The sequence below is a fragment of the Balaenoptera borealis genome (assembly GCF_965194805.1).
Source record: "Balaenoptera borealis genome assembly, chromosome: 18".
NCBI classification, from domain to species: Eukaryota; Metazoa; Chordata; class Mammalia; order Artiodactyla; family Balaenopteridae; genus Balaenoptera; species Balaenoptera borealis.
The window spans coordinates 70525281-70544482 of record NC_138877.1 but is presented as its reverse complement, the minus strand read 5'-3'; the positions used below and the strand labels follow the sequence as shown (position 1 = coordinate 70544482).

Here is a 19202-nt window from a genome sequence, read left to right as displayed (position 1 = left end):
CGAGCCCTCAGGTCTGGAGCCCTGCACTGGGGCGGCTGGGAGTGTTTGGGAAGCAAAGAGATCATCCCCGGAAGCTTGAGAGGCTGGGAGTTGGTGGGAATGCATTTACTGAGGCGGAGGGTAGAGTGCCCCTTCAGAGGGCACGTAAAGAAGTTACAATAAAGGTCCGGGAATTAGGACGCCTGGTTTATCTGCCTAAGTAACCTGAAAAGTAGAACGCACGCTTGAGTATCTGCTCCGGCTCTTGTAGCAGGGCACCAAGAGCTAAAATCAAATCTTCGTCCTATAAAGACATGTTGAATTGCTGTCTCCTGTTTGTAGTCAGAATTCCCTGACATAAACTAATCTGAGACTTGTCGTGCTAGAACTAAATCCCTGGAGAAGATCACTAAGCCCATTTTATGCGGAGGTGCGCACAGGTCTACGAGCGTGACCGGGGCTCTCTCCTCCTCAGCCCAGGTGGCTGCACCAGTTAGGTATCTGGGGGAAGAATAATTCTGCTTGGACCCTTTATCCCTGTTCATTGGGAAGAGACTCATTTACTGTTATGTCTCGGTGTTTCAAATTATATATATTTGCCTGCAAAGTAGAATAGCTGCTATTCCAGACTCACAGCCAAAGACTTCTTGCAACCATTGGATACTCTCATCTCTAGAAACCAGTTTCAAACCTCTGTAGGGACTCAGAGGAAGGTATAGAGAGTGACAACATAAAAAGGGAAAAAGGGCCAAAGGAGTGAGCAAAGAGACATTTAGAGACCAGGGCCACAGAATTTGTTTATTTAAAACTCTCCATGACGTTCTGCCTGAAATGATTCTTTGTTTCTGAGGTTCCTCCTTTCTATCCCTCTGTCCATATCAAACTCACTGAAAAATATTTCTGATTCCTTTAAAAAAATCTTTAACTTCAGTGATACCTTTCATTTGTAGTCAGTGTCAAATCTAGAGTGAAGGCAAATTCTTACCTAAGGAGCTAGTCTAAATTTCTGAAAGGAAACAGCAATTACCTACTACCCCTAGAGCTAAATAAAAACGAAAATGGAATGGGGAAAACAAGACTTTCTGAATCTATTTCCTTCATTTGGTGATAGCCTCAGGCCCTAAATCTCATCTTGTAGAGCATCACATGTCTAGCTTTAGTTTTATTCAGCTCAATTCTATGGCCCTAAATCTCATGAAAGGCATGTTATAAACTCAAGGAATTAAATTCTTCATGGATTTATGTGTGACTCAGAAAATGCATCCTCACAACCCACAGGGGAACAAAATGGTTCTGTTTCCACAACGTCTGCAAATTGCTGTACTGTTTTTTTTTTTTTTTCTGAGAGATGCAATAATTAAAGTCATAAGAAATTCAGGTAAGCAGGTGGTATCAGAGAGTCCCAGCCAATAACAAGACATCATTGAGAGCAGGGAGTAAAGCAACGGGGGTGCAGAAGCAGGCACTAGTCAGGTTCAGTCAAGTAAACAGCTGTTATTAAAAAGAATTATATTTTGTAGGAAACAGTACTCTCATTTAAAAACTGGCATTCTGGAGCAGTTACCTTGTCCATGCTCTTGGGGTTGGGGGTGGTGATTATCAAATGCTAGGCGGGGCTCTATTTTCATGTGCTTTATTTAGATAGAGGGTAGGCTTGGTAGACTGAATAATAGCTGTCCCCACTGCCCCCCGCCAAAAGATGTCCAAGTCCTAATCCCTAGTCCTGCAACTGCATGTTTAGATGGTAAAAGGGACTTGGCAGATGTGATTAAATGAAAGATCTTGAGCTGGGAGATGATCCTGGGTTATCTGGGTGAGCCCAATGTCATCACTAGGGCCCTTAGAAGAGGGGGGCAGAATGGGGGCAAAATCAGTAGTAGTAGATGTGACAAGAGAAGCAAGAGGTTGGAATGACACAAGGAAAGGACCCTGAGCCATAGAATGAAGTTGACCTCTAGGAGATTAAAAAAACAAGCAGATTCTTTCCTCAGCATTTCCAGAAGGAACCAGCTCTGTAGATATCTTGACCAAAACCCAGTGAAACTGACTTGGGACTTCTTACGTCCAGAACTGCGGGAGAATAAATGTATTGTTTTTAAGCAACTAAATTTGTGGCAAATTGTCACAGAAGCAATAAGAAACATATTGTAGGTTACTGAGGACTCAGGGCATCAATTTAAGGATATAATTGTTTAGTTCTTAAGTACAAAGTAGGAGCTAGGTTCTGCTGAACCCGCAAAATGGCATCAATTTATAATGATAACATTTCTTAAGTGCATTGCACTTTGGAAATTACTTTCACATGCAGTTTTTAGAAGTAGATTCCCAGATTAGAAGGAGATAAATAGCAATTTTTTTCGGAACCTTAAGGCTTAAGTTATTTAGCTAGACTTCCTAAAACTCTGAAAACTAAAGCAAGCATTGGTCCCAGAGGTTAGAACACTTAGAGCATGACTTAGAAGGAAGTAATCTTTGAGTTGTAAAGAGCTTTTAGAGAATATAGAATGTAGAATATAGTAGTTTCTGATGGACTTCATGTAGCTAAAGTGTATGAATGATACACTGGCTTTTACCTCCGTTGTGTTTCTTAGTCACTAAAGTGTGCCAAAAATATGAGAGCAAATTTTCATGTAATGATTTTTTTTAACCAGAAGACATACACCAAAACGTTTAATGTCAAGATTAGAGGTGATTTTATTTATCATTTATTTTTATATTCCAACTTCTTCTTAATGAGTATGTATTAACTTTTATAATCAGAAATGTAGTACTGGGTGTTGTGTGTTCCTTCTTTCCCTCCCTCTACAGTTGTGATTCTTATTCTTGCTTTGGAAACAGGTCACTTTGAGAATTGGAGGAAAACTGTGAACCCAGGTTGCATAAAAATGCACATTCACCCGATTTTCTCCTTTAGTACAAATGTCAGGGAGAATCACAGATAATCCTAAATCCATCCATGAAACTGCTGAGAGTCCTCGAATCCCATGTGAGAGTCTCCATCCTAGAGTTGGTGCTGTGACAGGTTAGTCAAATTTTAAATAGCTGGATGGAGATAGCTTGGTAGAAAAAGGATGTACTTAAGATCTGTTTCTTCCACTTTCTAGCATTGTAAACATAAGAATCATTTAACAGCTCTGGGACCTAACATTTATCTTAAATGGAAATCATAACACCCACTTCAATACATGTAAAAGTTCTTCACAGACTATTATACAAATATTATTTAGGTGCTTTATAAATTGAGAGAGACATAGTCTCAGTTTGTGTTCAAAGAATTATGACTAAAACCTATACTCTAATTTATTCTTAATTTCCATTGAACTATTATTGAGAAAAATTTCAAAAGTGAATTTAGGTAGATATTGTCTACATTCTTAGGGTGGTAATGAAAATAGTTTTCTAAGATTCTTGAATTGGGAGTTTGCAAGTCACTTTTCTTTGGAAATCACTAATGCTTTACAATTATCTTTACCAGAGTTATGAATTTAGTTATGTGTTTTGGCACATGCATATGTGTATGTGTGTGCATATGTGCATGGGTGTACATGTTCATATATGTGTTTAGCCCATTTATACTACATACAAAGAACATAATTAACCTAGAACCTTTAATTGCTATGAAAGTGACCATTCTAGTAATCATTGAATATAAATTGGTTACAATGTTAAATACAGATAAGAATATAAGTGCACACAGAATCTTTGTACTGAGAATATAAATGAAAGCTCATTTCTCATTTTTTTGAAAATTGAATAATTTTTTTCTGTTGAAGTATTCAATATTTTTTAACATCTTCATTGGAGTATAATTGCTTTACAGTGGTGTGTTAGTTTCTGCTTTATAGCAAAGTGAATCAGCTATACCTATACATATATCCCCATATCTCCTCCCTCTTGCATCTCCCTCCCACCCTCCCTACCCCACCCCTCTAGATGGTCACAAAGCACCGAGCTGATCTCCCTGTGCTATGCAGCTGCTTCCCACTAGCTATCTATTTTACATTTGGTAGTGTATATATAAGTCCATGCCACTATCTCACTTTGTCCCAGCTTACCCTTCCCCCTCACCATGTCCTCATGTCCATTCTCTACATCTGAGTCTTTATTCCTGTCCTGCCCCTAAGTTCTTCAGAACCCTTTTTTTTTTTTTTTAGATTCCATATATGTGTGTTAGCATACGGTATTTATTTTTCTCTTTCTGACTTACTTCAGTCTGTATGACAGTCTCTAGGTCCATCCACCTCACTACAGATAGCTCAATTTCGTTTCTTTTTATGGCTGAGTCATATTCCATTGTATATATGTTCATTGCAGCTCTATTTACAATAGCCAGGACATGGAAGCAACCTAAGTGTCCATCGACACATATATTCAGTATTCTTTTTAAAAACCCGATTCACTGATATATCGTTAAATCGATGTTATTATCATCTCCCACAACTCATGTAGAGTGAGGAAAGATAAGTCAATGCTCACAACTCTGAAATGAATGCTATGCACATTTTGGGTTCACTTTAATAAAGCAGGCTGGAAACCGCTGAGAGTATTTTTCCAACATATTAGTCAGATTTTAAAAATACACTAGATTTGTAAAGCGAAGCCATCTGCTTATACCAATCTGGTATTGCTTCTATAGGTAAGAATGTTCACAAGTTTTTGATACCAATAGTTTCCACTTTTTCTTTATTGAATCAAAATATTAAGTGACAATAAAATTCCTTCCAGGTTTTTTTTTAATAGATGGAAATCTGTTCCCTATGAGAAATAAATATATCCAGCAAAATTAATCAACAAGACTGTTATAACATTAATGCAATCAATTACTTCTTGAAAAATCTAACTTAAAACACTTTAACATTCATTTCGATTATCCTTTGAATCTAAAATAAAGGTCAATAATACTATCACAGAAAAAATAAAATAAGGTTTTGAACTTGAATTATAAGGAAGGGATACACATTCATTCTTAATTAACTACCTGAAAATTTGTCCCAAGTGCATCTTAACATTACTTTTTGGTGTTCTTCCAAATGACTAAAAAATGAAAAGGGTCATCAATATTGACTAAATTCTCAGAATTACCTCATAACATTTTCAAATAAAACCCATTTAATCCAGAACAAAGGATGAAAACATAAATGCCAATATATCCTTTTTAACCCTACTCAAGCTCATCCCAAATTAATTTATGATAACTTATTTGTGAAAAAATGTTGGGCCTTCATATTTCATCCTTAATTTTAAGTGTTCAAAAGTGATTGACTCACAAAGGGAACCATGTGACAAAATGGAGTGAGTCGCTTATTGTGTGGAGATGATCAAATAAGTAAGCAGGAAATATTTGAGGAATATTTGTTTCCACCCTATCTATCCTTCCAATTCAGACTCACAGGGAGATAAAAGAATTAAAACAACAGCAACAATAATAATGAAACTAAAGATATTTCAGAACAGTTTCTCTCAAGCACTTAAAATCTATTTAAAAAAAAAAAAAAAAAAAAATCTATTTTAACCAAAAGATGTATGATGTCTAAGCAAAATACAGAACATGACAGGGTTAATAAGGGTACAGTCCCACTTATAGACTTACATAGTCCCATTATACCCCATTTCGTTGATTCTAAGATGCAAAGGTTTTTTTTTTTATAAATATCTCTGAAATTGATATACATCTTGTAATCTATGATGTGACATAGTTGAACAAAATGGTTTTTTTCCTTTGTAGCTAACTGATGCATCTTAAAGTCAATGGTTTCTTAGATCCGATGAATTTGGTTACATTGAAATAATGGCTGTGGCAATGACATATATGAAGAAAAATAGGTAGACTGTTACTTTGTGAAAATAAGAAGTGTTAACATTTAATAATGACATCAGTGTCACAAAATATGTTCTTTAGAGTTTGTTTATTTGAAGTTGAAATAATGTACTTGTTTTTAGTAAACCAAACAAAAACTTACATATTTGGAATTTAAGCAACCTACTCAATAAAATAAACTAGAATATAACAAAATGCAGAAGGCAAGGGGAAAAGGCTCTTTAAATAATGAAATCAGTATCAATAAGGCTGTTTCTTGTTTATATATTCTCCTCCCTTAGACTTCATTTACTTTTGTATTTATAGATGATCAGATATGTTCAGCTAGTTTGCAATGATTGATTCAATGTAACAAATTTGAAAAGGGGGCATGTTGTCAATTGGCAGCCTGAAAGCAAGGGAGAAAACAGGATGTGTATTGGGGGGCGGGATGAGTCACAAAGATCAGTAGCATTGTCCTCTCCAATCCAAGTGAAGTCAGTCTTGCAACCTTCAGTAAGCCCCAAGAATCACTGCTGGAACTCAGAACTCAAACTACGTGTCGTCTTAGGGATATAGAATGGTGATTCGGGAAGGTTGTGATAATGAACAACTTGTATTAGGAAGCCAAAATATAAATGTCATTGTTCTTGTTGGAACATTAACTTACTTGAAGGTTTAGGTCTTAAATAATTGAAATGGTATTTCAAATCGTATATAAATATATGATTATATTGGTTTGGCCAAAAAGTTTGTTCGGATTTCGCGTACCATTGTACCAAAACCCGAACGAACTTTTTGGCCAACCCAATATCTAATATAGAATTGTCATGGACTTTTCATATTAAATATTTTGCTAATGTTTTGGTTTAAAAAAAAAAACTACATGTCATGTTAAGTTGAGCCTAAATGATCAAGCAAAGTCCAGAGGACTCTGTATATCCTATTTATGGGGTTGAGATTGTGCATATTCCAAATCGAATTTTAGATTTCTTTCTTCTCTTAAAGAGATCAAGCACCATGGGGTAATTTATCCTTGACAGACTGGGCTAAGCAAGATTTTCTGTTCCTCATATTTGGTGTTAACTGTTTGGCTGTCTTTGTATCCAACTTCTTAATTCTTTAAGCCCCAACTCTGCCTTGCCCCATTTTAAGAACTGGATATGTGGCAGTCAACAAATGAGACACAAAAATATGTCTTAGGTTTGTGTTTTAAAAGAGCAAGATAGTCCAAATAAATAAGATACATATTAAAATACATATATACAAATACATAGAATTTTTCAAAGTTGTGACTGCTACGCAGAACCTTAAATCAGGGAAAGAAGAAGGATTGACTGTGTTTGGAGGTTGCTATTTTAGCTAGATTTGTAAGAGAAGATCTCAACTGGGATGATAATAAGTGAGCAAAGATTTTGCAGGAGGTGAGAGAGTCAGATGGAAGAGCAAGCACAGAAGTCCTGCCATAGCAACGTGCCAGGTAGGTTGAGGAAGGCATCTGGTGAATGAAGAGAGAGAAGCAGAGATGGTGTCAGATAACAAATGAAGGTAGATGAGAGATACAAATCACATGGAGCATGGTTTGTAGACACTGTGAGGACTTTGGTTTTTACTGAGGTGTAGGATTTTGAATAGAGGCGTAATATAATCTGATTTATACCTTTGACACTTTGGTCACAGTGTTGAAGGCACATCAAAGAAGACCAAGGGTGAATCCCAAGGGACCAGTCAGGTCGCTATTGTAATAGTCCAAAAGATCATGGTGGTAGGTAGCAGTGCATACAGTGGGAAGTGATCATATGGTAGATCTATTTTGAAGATAGAGTGAATACATTTTGTTGAGGAATTACATAAGAGGTACTAAAGAAAGAAATGAGATTAGTATGATGCCCAAGTTTTGGGGCCGGAGGAACAAGAAGAATGGAGATGTCATTCCAGAGATGGGGCAGATTGGAAAGCAGGTTTGAGAAAGAAGACTGAGAGTTTAATCTTGGCCATGTTAAGCCTGAGATGCCTACTAGACATCTTCATAGAAGTGTCAATGTAGGACTTGGTCATTGAAGAAATGAAGACCTGAGTGATGAGTTAAATGATTACCAGTAGCTATCATTTATTGAACTTGCACTATTTGGCAGGCACTGCTGTGTTTTATATACATGTTCTCATTTAATCCTCATAATAACCTTATTGCATTATTATGACCATTTTACAGAAGAGGAAATAGAAACTTAGAGAGGTTTAGATGAATTGCTCAAGGATGCACAGTCAAGCCTATGATTGCTTTACTCCAATTGTGATTTTAGCTACTGTTTTATATTACCGAGGGGAGTGTGGGCAAGAGGCAGTAAAAGTGTTCCAGATAGATGGAACAACATATGCAAAGTAGAGGGGCCAAAGGGAGCATGGCATCTTCTGGAGACGTTGCGAGCACAGGGAAGTAGTTGAATAATCAGCTTCCAATGAACTAATGCTTGTGTGGTACTTTACAGTTTTAGAACTGTTTTCTCATAGGCACACATATTAATCTCTGTGAGGGAGGGAAATGTTTTTATTATCTCTATTCAGTGAGTGGGGAAAGAGCCTTACAGAGCTAAGTTCACAAATTTAGTCAATTATGAACCAAAGTTTCACCTTGGACTTCTTTTGCCAAAATGAAATAATTTTTACATTTCTAATTACTTAAAATCTTTTTCAAGTACCCAGTTCAGAGGTGAGGAAATATACATGGGAATACATTTTTGATCTTGAAAAAGACATGGAAATTGGAAAAGAATTTCCGAGATAGAAATGAGTGATCGGGGACATCATGACAATAATAGCTGTCATTTTTAAGCACTGAGGATGTACCAGACACTGGACAAGGATCTTTACATTCATTTACTAAATTTAACTGCACAAGAATTAAAAAGGAGATTTTATTATCATCTCAGTTTTAGAGGTGGGGAAATTGAGGCTGAGAGAAACTGAAGCAACTCACTAGAGGTCATGATACAGCCAGGATGGAGCAAAATCCAGAAATGAACGAGACTGTCTGAAATCAGAGTTCAGACTCCTGACAGGTTGCTCAGGAGCCACTCTACCTGGTCAGTAGTATATTGTTTGTTTTTATGCATTCAAAGGTGAAATGAACGACACCGAGGAGGTTCTCATGAGTGTAACATTATTTTCTGAATTACAGCAAGGTATGGATTTCGGTTCACCCGCCCGGAACGGTTTTCACCCTGGTTTTTTGCTACACTTTTATCACAGCTTAAGACAGCAGATGGCTCTCTTGCGTTTTCTTTCGCTTACCTCTATCTGTAAACAACTAAACAGCGTTTTGGGGAGGTAAAAGGAAAACTAGAGATTAAGCTAAAAGACTTTGATTAGCCCAAGTGCTGCCCCCCACCCCATGCTCCCTTAAAACCAGAAACCACCTAAGATAGAAGCGTTTAAGGCTTGTGAAATTCACACTCTGAGTAGACGCCCTGAGACTGAGTCGTCCGCTGTTTCAGGCGCTGCGCCAGGGGTTGGAATAAATCAGGAAAGAAAGAGTCTTTCTTGGTTCTCAAAAAGCTGAAAAGCTTCATGCTCCAAGGTGGGTTATTAATGCCAGTGGAAGCCGTGAGGATTAATTTCCTTTCCGCCTTGGGTGGCTTGGGGTGGGCAGCGGAAAGCTGCTTTTAAGGGCAGAGAGTATCGGAGCCCCTCGCAGCCAGCAGCGCGCCCACGCTCGGGGGAACCTGCTTGCTCTCCGCGCGCCCTGGCTGTGGCCGGATCCTTGTCCGCGGTGCTGAACCGCAGCTGGGCGTTGAAGGGAGGGGTCTGAAGGAGACAAAAAACCGACCTCCCCTTGGATTATACAATCCAAGGAATTGGGGAGAACCCTGAATTGTAAGAAAATGCCTGGAAAGAAAAGAATTAACACAGCTATAATAAGAAGCAGCTTAATCTCACTCTGTTCAAATTATTATACTACACACATATATCACGAGGATTAAAAAAAAGAAAGAAGCAGCTAACTAGGTTATGTAATTTGGGGCAGTTGTATTAGATTGAAAAGGTCACTATACTTAACATTTTGCTTCTTTGAAAAACTCATTACTAGCTTTAGGTAAATATGTTTGCTTTAATTGTAAAGTCGTTCGGAAATTCCAATCTGTACTGTCTGAAATGTCCAGATAGCCACTGTTCAATAATGGAAGGTAGGAGTAGCTACTACTTCTGTTCAATACGACTTACTTCGGTGAATTTCTTAAAAGAAACACTTGAATAGCCTTTTATTAGATGTATCCATCTCTGCAAATGTCCTTCCCTTTTAAAGCAAGATCATGGCAATACTAAATACACTTAGTAAACATGTAAGAACAAAGACATGTAAAACAGAAAACAAAAAAAAAGGTAGACATGGAACAAAATAGTTAACACACCCTTTTTTCTTCACTTTTTCTATCTCATAGGAGATTAAGGATTGCAAATTTCTGGGAAAATTACTCATGCATATTCCTTTTAGTAATCGTAGTTATTACATATATATAGATTTCATGTAGATAAAACATGGTAAGGTGGGGAAAATAAGCTTACAGAGTATGTTCTTTAATGTTAAATAGCATATACATTATCGTAAAGCCAATGATATCTGCGTTGGACCCAAATCTAAACACTCCTCTTAGATTAAATTCTCTTCCCCAAGAGAGGCTTATTAGTAAATACAGTGAAAAACAGCTGAGCACTAATTGCTTCCTTGGAGAGACTGTGGATAAGTTCCCTAGAGCAGAAGGTGTCTAGCCTCCCTGTAATCAGCCCTTGTCTGAACTTCTCCCACTTGCCTGGCTGCAAGTCTCTGTAGTACTTTACTGCCTATTCCTGAGGCAAAGAGAAAGTGGGTGTTGGTTCAGAACTGCTCCCAGGGCTGCCTTCCGAGTGTGTCTCTCCTCTTTCCAGCTCTAAAGCGGTCACCAGAAAAGTGATTGTTTACAAGTACCAGTTATCAGATGAGTTTTCTCTCCTCCGTTCTTCACACTGGATTGCGAGAAGTCTAGCTTGTGGGTTTCTTTTCTTTACCTTCTTGGAATGATAAGCAAGCAGTCTAAAGGGAAGAGGAAAAGGTAAGAAGCCATAGGAGCACAAGCTACTCATAGTTCTGTGGCTCGGAGTGTGTCCTAGGAACCAAAGATCTGTATTCTTCCAAGCACGAATTGTTCCTCTCCCAACCTCCTTTTCTAGGGTGCCCTCCACTTGCTCCCCTCCTCCTGGACCTTCATATTTTTGGTTATCCATGACAGAATGCTGCCAGGACACAGACAGGAAATCAAGGAGAAGAGGCAGCAGCTGTTGTATCTGAGTTTCAAACGCAGCTCACATGCTTTGCTCCCTGGCTTTCTACCCAGGGACGCCAAAGACGGCAGCTCAAACTGGAGTGTCCCGCAGTCCGGCTGCTTTCTGTTGTCGCTGGAATACTGTGACACCCCGCCCGCCCTTAATATTCTGTGGTGGCTTCTTCAATATTCCGTTCCCGCTGCCGTTCTGCAGCAGCTACAGCTGCTGCCATCTCTTCCTCCAAGTGCTAGAGAGCAAATTTGGGAAGGGGGTCTTTCCACACCACCTCTCCACGTCTTGTCCCCCTCCCTCGTCCCTCCTTCCCTCCTTCTTGCTCTGTCTGCTACGGTTTCAAAATGACAAGCCTACTTTTCCTGGGAGCGGAAGGGAGAGTCCAGCAAGTTTGGGTGGATTAGGCAGGGAGTGGAGGCGCCTCCCTCCTCAGGACACACTCTCCTCCCTCCCAACCGCCCTCCTTCCCCCTCCTCCTTCCCGGGGTGGAAAGCCTCTGGAGCTGAAGGGATTAGCGGGGAGGGCGGGATCCACCTCGCGTTCCAACCACGGCTGAGAGTGCCTGCGGACCAGGAGGCACGTTAAGATCCAGAAGCCCTCGCTAAGCCTCGGAAGCCTCGGAGACGTGCGAGTTTCATCCAAGAAAAAGCGCACTGATGATTCCTTCAATTCCACCCGCTCTGGCTCAGCCTCTCAGCACCCCACCCCCTGCCATCCGTTTTAGCTTTCTTTTACAGTATTATTAATATTTTTAAAAGGCATTATTATATATACCTTTTTCTTTCCTTCTGAAGACTGGCATAGGAGGGGGACGGGAGGGGAGTGTAGCGGGGTGGGAACGAAGCGCTCTGATTAGAGATCTCCGGGGAGAAGATTGCGCTCTCCAGATGCTGATCTCCAAAGCACTTGACGATCACCGGCGGACTCCGAGAGCGGGCGGCGGCGGCGGCGGCGGCACCGGCCGGGGGGCCGCTCGAGTCCGGCGCTGAGTCCTGCCCAGCGCGCTCTGGGCGGACCGACGCGCGGGACCCGGCCGGCACCTGCCCTCCATCCCTTGCCCGGGAAGAAGGCGGCCGGCTCTACCTCCCGCCCGGGAGGCGGGCCGGGCAGGAAGGCGGCGCGAGCGGCGGCGCCCGCGGCCCCGGCCCCAGTCCAGGCTCCGACGCGACCGCGGCGGCGGGCACGACCTCGGGCTCCCGGCGTTCGCCCCGCCGCGCCCCGGGCGCATTTGCGGGCCCGGCCCCGCGCTCCGCGGACAGGGCGATGGGTCCCAGGCGGGACTGAGCGCTCCCAGTCCCCGGCCCCGGCCCCTCCGGCCTGCCCTCTTCGCCGGCCCTTCCCGCTCCTGTGTCCCCAGCTCCCTTCCCTCGGCCCCTCCCTCCTCCGGACCCGGTCCCGGGGCCACCATGGCCGCGGCCATCGCCAGCGGCTTGATCCGCCAGAAGCGGCAGGCACGGGAGCAGCACTGGGACCGGCCGTCGGCCAGCAGGAGGCGGAGCAGCCCCAGCAAGAACCGCGGGCTCTGCAACGGCAACCTGGTGGACATCTTCTCCAAAGTGCGCATCTTCGGCCTCAAGAAGCGCAGGTTGCGGCGCCAAGGTCTGTGTGGGTCCCGGTTGGGAGGCGCGCCCTCGGCTCTCTCCCCTCTCCCCGCCCGCGTGGGGCCTTTTCGGGCTCCCCTGCCTCCCTCCGTCTCTCGCACCCTCCCCCCGCCCCCCCCCCCAACACAAGTCTCCCTCCCGAGCGCCCCGAGCGCCTGCCGCCCTCGGGAGCGGGGCATCTGCTCCCAGGCAACCTGTAGCCACTGGAAACTCACCCCGCCGGCAGGCTGGCCCGCTCCCGCCGCCGCCCCTCGCTCTCCGGGTCCGATGTGGGCCGACTCCCAGGGAAAACCTCTTTCTGCTCCGAGGGTCTTGGCTCCCCTCGGGGTCGCGCCGGCTGCTTCCAGCCCGGTTGGAGATGCCCGGAATCTCCGGGTCTGGCCTCCCGGGTCTCCCGGAGCCCCCTCGGCTCCCGGACCTCGGCGGAGGGGCTGGTCCCCGCCTTGCGCTCAGCAGGGGCTGGGGTGAGGGAAGTGAGCCGAGGGTGTGTTGGCGCTGAGAGCCAGTCCAGTGGAGATTTCCCGGAAGGCTGCTTCGCGAGCAGCACTGGCCACTCTGAAGCCCTTGGGTCGCATCTTGGGGTGAGGAGAGGGGCGCAGAGGGCGGAGAACGAGTCCCACTTGGGGGTTTGGCAAACATCCCTCATACGTGGTAGTTTCGATTCAAGGACTCGCGAATTACGTGAGGCAAGAGAAGCAGTTACTACACACGGATGACTATAATAGTTGCCTTACTATACATATTTTTTGAGAGACAGCTAGTGCCCAACATGACCTTCTGTTGCTGCCTTTAAAATGCCAGGGTCCGAGAAGGCGACTCACTCCTGAGCTGGAGCCCAGCGCCTTTTGTTCCTTTCCGCTCCTCTCCACATCCAGTTGCTAGGGGCGGTTGTTTGGAGAGCATGTGGGGTGTTTTGTGGGAGAAATGGGGATTGCTTGCTTTTCATTACTAAGTGGGCCCCGCAGGAAACACTGAAGAATATATTTACGTTAATAGGAGTATATGTTTGCCCAGCACATTATATTCCTGGTGCCCAGCTGTATTTATTTTAAGTTCCCTGTTGTTCCAAAGATGTGTGAGAGAAGCATATGCTGTACGTGTGTATCTATGTGAATGTGTGTATGTGTGTGTGTGTGTGTCCCACACATTTGCAGATTTACGACCGAAAGTTTCAGTGCTTCTTTAAACAAAGACTAGAACTAAATTTTTTTTTTTAATCGCTCATTGTCACAGTTAGAAATTGGAGTTACTTGCTCTTAGAATCAAGCTAGGAAGGCAAACATCTGAGGAAAAGCAGAATGGAATTTTTAAGGTAGATAAATTATATAGCTATAAAAGAAGGAACTTCACGATGAAGACTTCGGAGACAATATTTTCAGACCAGTGTAGAAGCTATTAGGAAAAAGGGACTTTAATTTTACACTTTAGCCTAGAAACTGATCCAGCAAACCTTGGTATTATAAGACCAACTCAACTGTTTTAAACATTGTTGACCCATGGAGGGTCACATTATCATGACTTAACGTATTTGCTTCTCCCCTAATTTCATCTGATCATCTTTTAGAACACAATTTTCACCAGGTAGAGCTCCAGTGTTGCCATCTATTTGAAGTAAATAAACATATTTTCTTCTAGATAGGACTGTTTAATATAAATGATGATTAAAACTTAGTGCATATTCTTTAAATATAAACCAGTAGATTATTTTATAAATATGAACAATAAATGTTCTGTGTCATATCGGGTGATGAAGGAGGGTTTGCTTTACACTTGTGAATTTTAAGATGGGGATGAATTTTAACTTTTTACCAGATAAAGAAAGGCATCTGAGCTCTCTGATAGTCTATTTCAACATTTGCAACCCTGACTGTTCTCTTGACATTCATGAGTTTGCACTGATATATTCGAAGTCACTTTTGCTACCTTATTTTTGGTGGGAGAATGGAAAAGAAGATAAGCTAGAAGGAAATTTCATCAAAACCTTTCCTTTTATCCTTCTTATATATCTTATATATCAAGAAATATATTCTTTAGTGAAGAAAAATATAGATATATCCCTTGAGTATCAGAAAGGAATTATTAATTTAAGCCAAAGAAATACTAAAACTATGTTATGTAAATCATATATTGATATATAATTACATGATTTTACAATATATTATTAAATATAACTATACATAATTATTTTATTATTTAATTAAATATTCTTTTAGGAAACATTTTTTAAGCATATTTTCCTTTTCCCCCTATACTCACTCTTTGCATAAGAACTGACCCCAGGAAATTTTGAAAGTCTGATTTGTTAATTTAGAGATATAACTTTTAGGTATGGCAATTCTATATATCTTTGTATTTGAAAATTATTAATTTGACAAAGCGTTGTTGCATCTTTGTAATATGTCAGGTCCTGTTCCAGGTATTATATGTGGAGTGTTGAAAAGAACAGACGAATCTCCTTCCATCATGGAACTTACAGACACGGGGTAGAAAGTCACTGCAGATGGCAAGGAACAAGTTAATACGAATTGCAAACGTCAAAGTCCTAAAAAGCACAAAGAGGGCTGAGGTAGAGAACCACGGGGAGGGGTGAGGGTGGATAGGAAGAGGGACCTAATTAGATCAAGTAGGCAGGGTGGGCCACACCAAGAGCTACAGGTTGAATGCTGACATCTGAGAAGGATGCAGAGGTTTGAAGAGCAATGTGTGTGAAGCCCCTGAGGTGGGAATAACCTTAGCCTGTTGGGAGAAGCAAGGGAGGTGTAGAAACTTTAAGTACACTGTCATTTTATATTATGTCTATGTTGTCTGCAGTTTGCATTTTGACAAGGAAATACAAATATATTTGACATGTTTGCCAACAAAATAAGGAACAGCTCGATATTTTGTCTTTTGGGAAAGAGTAGTATACATTTCTTAAATGTAGGGATTTTTTCTTTTTAATCCTCCTATAAGTAGTAATTTAATATAAAGAGTATGACATATTTATTTATCCCTTTTGGTCAAACCTTACCCCCCAACTCTGACCACCTCCTACCCCCATAAAAGGATGGCTTTCGTATCTGTAAAGGACAGAAATTTGCAAGATGGCTTAGTGGTCGTGGTGAGCATCACACTTTATCTTACCTTTACAGATTCATCTTCCTCTACTCTTCCTCTAACTCCTTAGACTCCAAACATCATTCAAAGTTCAACCAGGGACTTCCCTGGCAGTCCAGTAGTTAAGACTTCGCCTTCCAATGCAGGGGGTGCGGGTTCGATCCCTGGTCGGGGAGCTAAGATCCCACATGCCTCGCAGCCAAAAAACCAAAACATAAAACAGAAGCAATATTGTAACAAATTCAATAAAGACTTTAAAAATGGTCCACATCAAAAAAAAATCTTTAAAAAATAAAATAAAATACTTGGTCTTTAAAAAACAAAAGCAAAAAACCCCACAAAGTTCAACCACGTGGTTTCAAATCCCTGTGCCTTTGTTTGTGCTTCACTCCATGCTTAGATTCTTCTTTCTTCTCTCTTCACCTGTTGAAATTATCCCCACTTCTTAAAGCTTGAAAAAAAGTGCCAACTCCTCTGAGAAGTCCTCCCTCATTGCAGAGAAGTAAAAATAATTCTCCATTTTATACCTCATGATTGTTGTTTATGCCCAATCATAATTAATTCACACACATATTCAGTAGATTGTAGTTGGGAGCAACGTCTCTGTTTTCTGCACTCATAGGCTCTCAAATCTTTACAGAGTGTCTGCCATGCCCTGGGTACTTGTCACTGCCCTCAGATTGAAGTGAAATAAGGAATGTCAACATCTCCAAAGCTGAAAAAGTGTCTTTGAACCACAGTGCTCTTAACTAGACCATTTTAGAAGTAAATATACTTTTCAAAATTTTATATCTTTTTTACTTTCCCTAAATATACACATATAATCTATCCCTTTTTTCAGGGATTGGAATGTGACTACATATTTGTGAGTTACTCTCAAGAATGCAAGAATATAACCAACCTCACTCTAAGGCTTAATGTATGAAAAGAGATACTTAGAATATCTGTTAATTTAGCTAAAGAAATAAGAAGGTACAAGGAAACCAAAAATTTGCAAACAGTTTTATTATTTGGAATCTCAACAAGAAAAAAAGAAAACTGAAATAGAACCTACATGCAATGACGTATATGAACATTTTATCCTAAAAGTGTTGCATTTTTGTTATTAGCTTTTAAACCAAACAAGATCTTTCATTTTTATAGGATAATAACCTTTCAAAATCTTTGGTATAGCTAATGCAATTATGTTTTGAAATCTATTTTTTTTTTTTTTTGGCTACTGTCATAGGAACCATGGTATCATGTGTCATGTATGTTTACTCAATAGTTTTGTGGGTTTCTTACTGACACATTTTACTTAAATTACAGGATGTCATAAGAAACAAGGACTGTAAAATGAGCTACATAAAAATTGTTTTCAACTTATTCTTTTGTATAAAAGGCAGAAATATATATATATGCCTATATATATTTATTTGTTCCTCTGTGACAATGAAACTCATCAGCTATCCTAATAAAAGAGAAGTGGTCTTCCTTCTTACAAGGTACTATTTAAGGAAAGCCATGCTCACCCTCAGAAAATAATCAACAGCCAAGAATCATCGAAAGTCCACCATTCTTGTGCTACTGCTTCTGAACCATCACCATTGAAAATGCAAAGACCGCCTGCTTATTTGGGCTCTTTAGGTCAAAATAAAACAAGAGAGTATTTTTCTCCCAAAAGATCATCCTTCTTTTCTTTTCAGAAGTGTATTTTTTTTACTTTTTTAGGGTGATGTCTGTGGGAGTCTTCCTACCTATCTTTTGATAATACCTGTTGCTAACTTTTTGATAATCAGAGTTTTATTATTTGTTAGTTTTATTAAGGCAAGACAAAATTATAGTTTTTCTAATCTGAACTGTCTCATTTTTTTAACAAGGGCTATTTTGTCAAATGTAGGGTTTCCAAGTAAGAGATATTATGGGCATATTACTGACTTGGTACATAAAACAATTTTAAAGATTTTTTTAAAAACGTTGACCTTGCTTCCTTATATATTTTTTCTGTGGCTTAATTGTTATGATTTCAAACATTCTGCATTCGCTATAGGCTTCTGAAAAAGGATAATACCACTATGGTGCAATAAATTAAGTGGTGGATATGGAAAATGTAAGATAGCACAGTAGGTCAGGTAAGATGCAAGTAAGGTTAAGTAAGATGGTTTGCTTTGGGTTAAGTTAGATTCATTGATTGAGTTGAGTTTACATATATTGAGAAAATGGTCAGTACTATTAACTGGTGAAGAAATCCTTTGACATTTCTTTATATAAGATTTCGGAAGCAACAATTCCTCTTAAACCTCCCAGTAGGTTACCGTTATCAGTTACAGATTTCACTTTATATTTCAAATTAGTATAATTATTAGTACAGCTCTTCTACATTTACCTCCCAAATTCTGTTTGTCTGTTAATAATTTTAGTCTATATAATGTTACTATAAGAAAATTATTTTAAAATAGACAGAAACCTCCCCTCTCTTCAATGTTAAATGATATCTTCTAAATTTTATTTACTTAATTTTAAAATAATGGCAGAAATTGAAAGGGAAAGGTAGATGAAGTATTTTTCAATCTGATTTATCACTTAGTTCCAAAATCTAGGTTTCTTTCTAGGTAAACTGTATATTAATTTCTCTCCAAATGGTGAGAAATTTTAGCCACAAAGGGCTATGATATTTAGATAATACAAATTGTGTGTGATGTTTTAAATATTGTCATTTTGGCACTCAAGGGCTAAAAACAAACAAAAAAACAAACAAAAACCAAAAACGTAATGGTAAACTCAAACATATAAGAGACCATTTTAGGGGGGTTGATGCAATTTAAAGTCAACTGCACTGTGTTGACATGAACAGAAAACTAATTTAGTAATTTTATCTATAATGATTCCAGCATTCATTTTAAGAAATTACTATAATTTAGTAATTTTATCTAATAATGAATATATCACCATTCACTGTTTCCTGGGGGTGAAGCTTAGCAGTAGGGCATGGTAGTAGGAATCTAGCCACCTTTTATAAAAACCATTTTATGATAGTTACCACTTTGTCATTCAGGAAAGAAAAGGTTATTTTCATAAAGCTGTATTGTGTGAAATATTTTTTGTGGAATATGCCTTTCACCCTGTGCTTTTATAGTTCTTTGGTATCAGGTTTAATAGGGACCCATATGGTATGATGATGGGGGACAGCCACTTAAAAGTCAGTGTCTCACCAGTGCCTGGCATATAGCTAACACTCCACAGCATTTACTGAATGAATGAAAAATCCTGTATTTCTCAGGATTTACAAGTAACAGCGGTATAGAGTGGCAGTTGAGATCAGTGTGCACATGGCAATGGCTATAATTGACTCAGGCACTGTGCCCTTGAGTACTGTTTCATCCTCACAACAAGCCTATGTAGTCGGTATGCTACATTATGCATTAATTGATGATACACTA

General features: G+C 40.1%; 1 protein-coding gene across 5 annotated transcripts in view; it reads left to right on the top strand.

The window, feature by feature from the left end:
- The window catches only part of FGF14 (fibroblast growth factor 14), a 622683-nt gene that overhangs the window by 430035 nt on the left and 173446 nt on the right, over positions 1 to 19202 (top strand). The window contains exon 1 of one of the 5 annotated variants that reach the window (XM_082366186.1): positions 5484 to 10863. The exons of 3 other annotated variants lie outside the window; for them this stretch is intronic. Coding sequence is in view for 1 of the 2 variants with exons in the window: in XM_082366183.1 (XP_082222309.1) it covers positions 12493 to 12685 (193 nt within the window). In the remaining variant the exon portion in view is untranslated. One more of the 5 variants, XM_082366183.1, reaches the window with a different exon arrangement.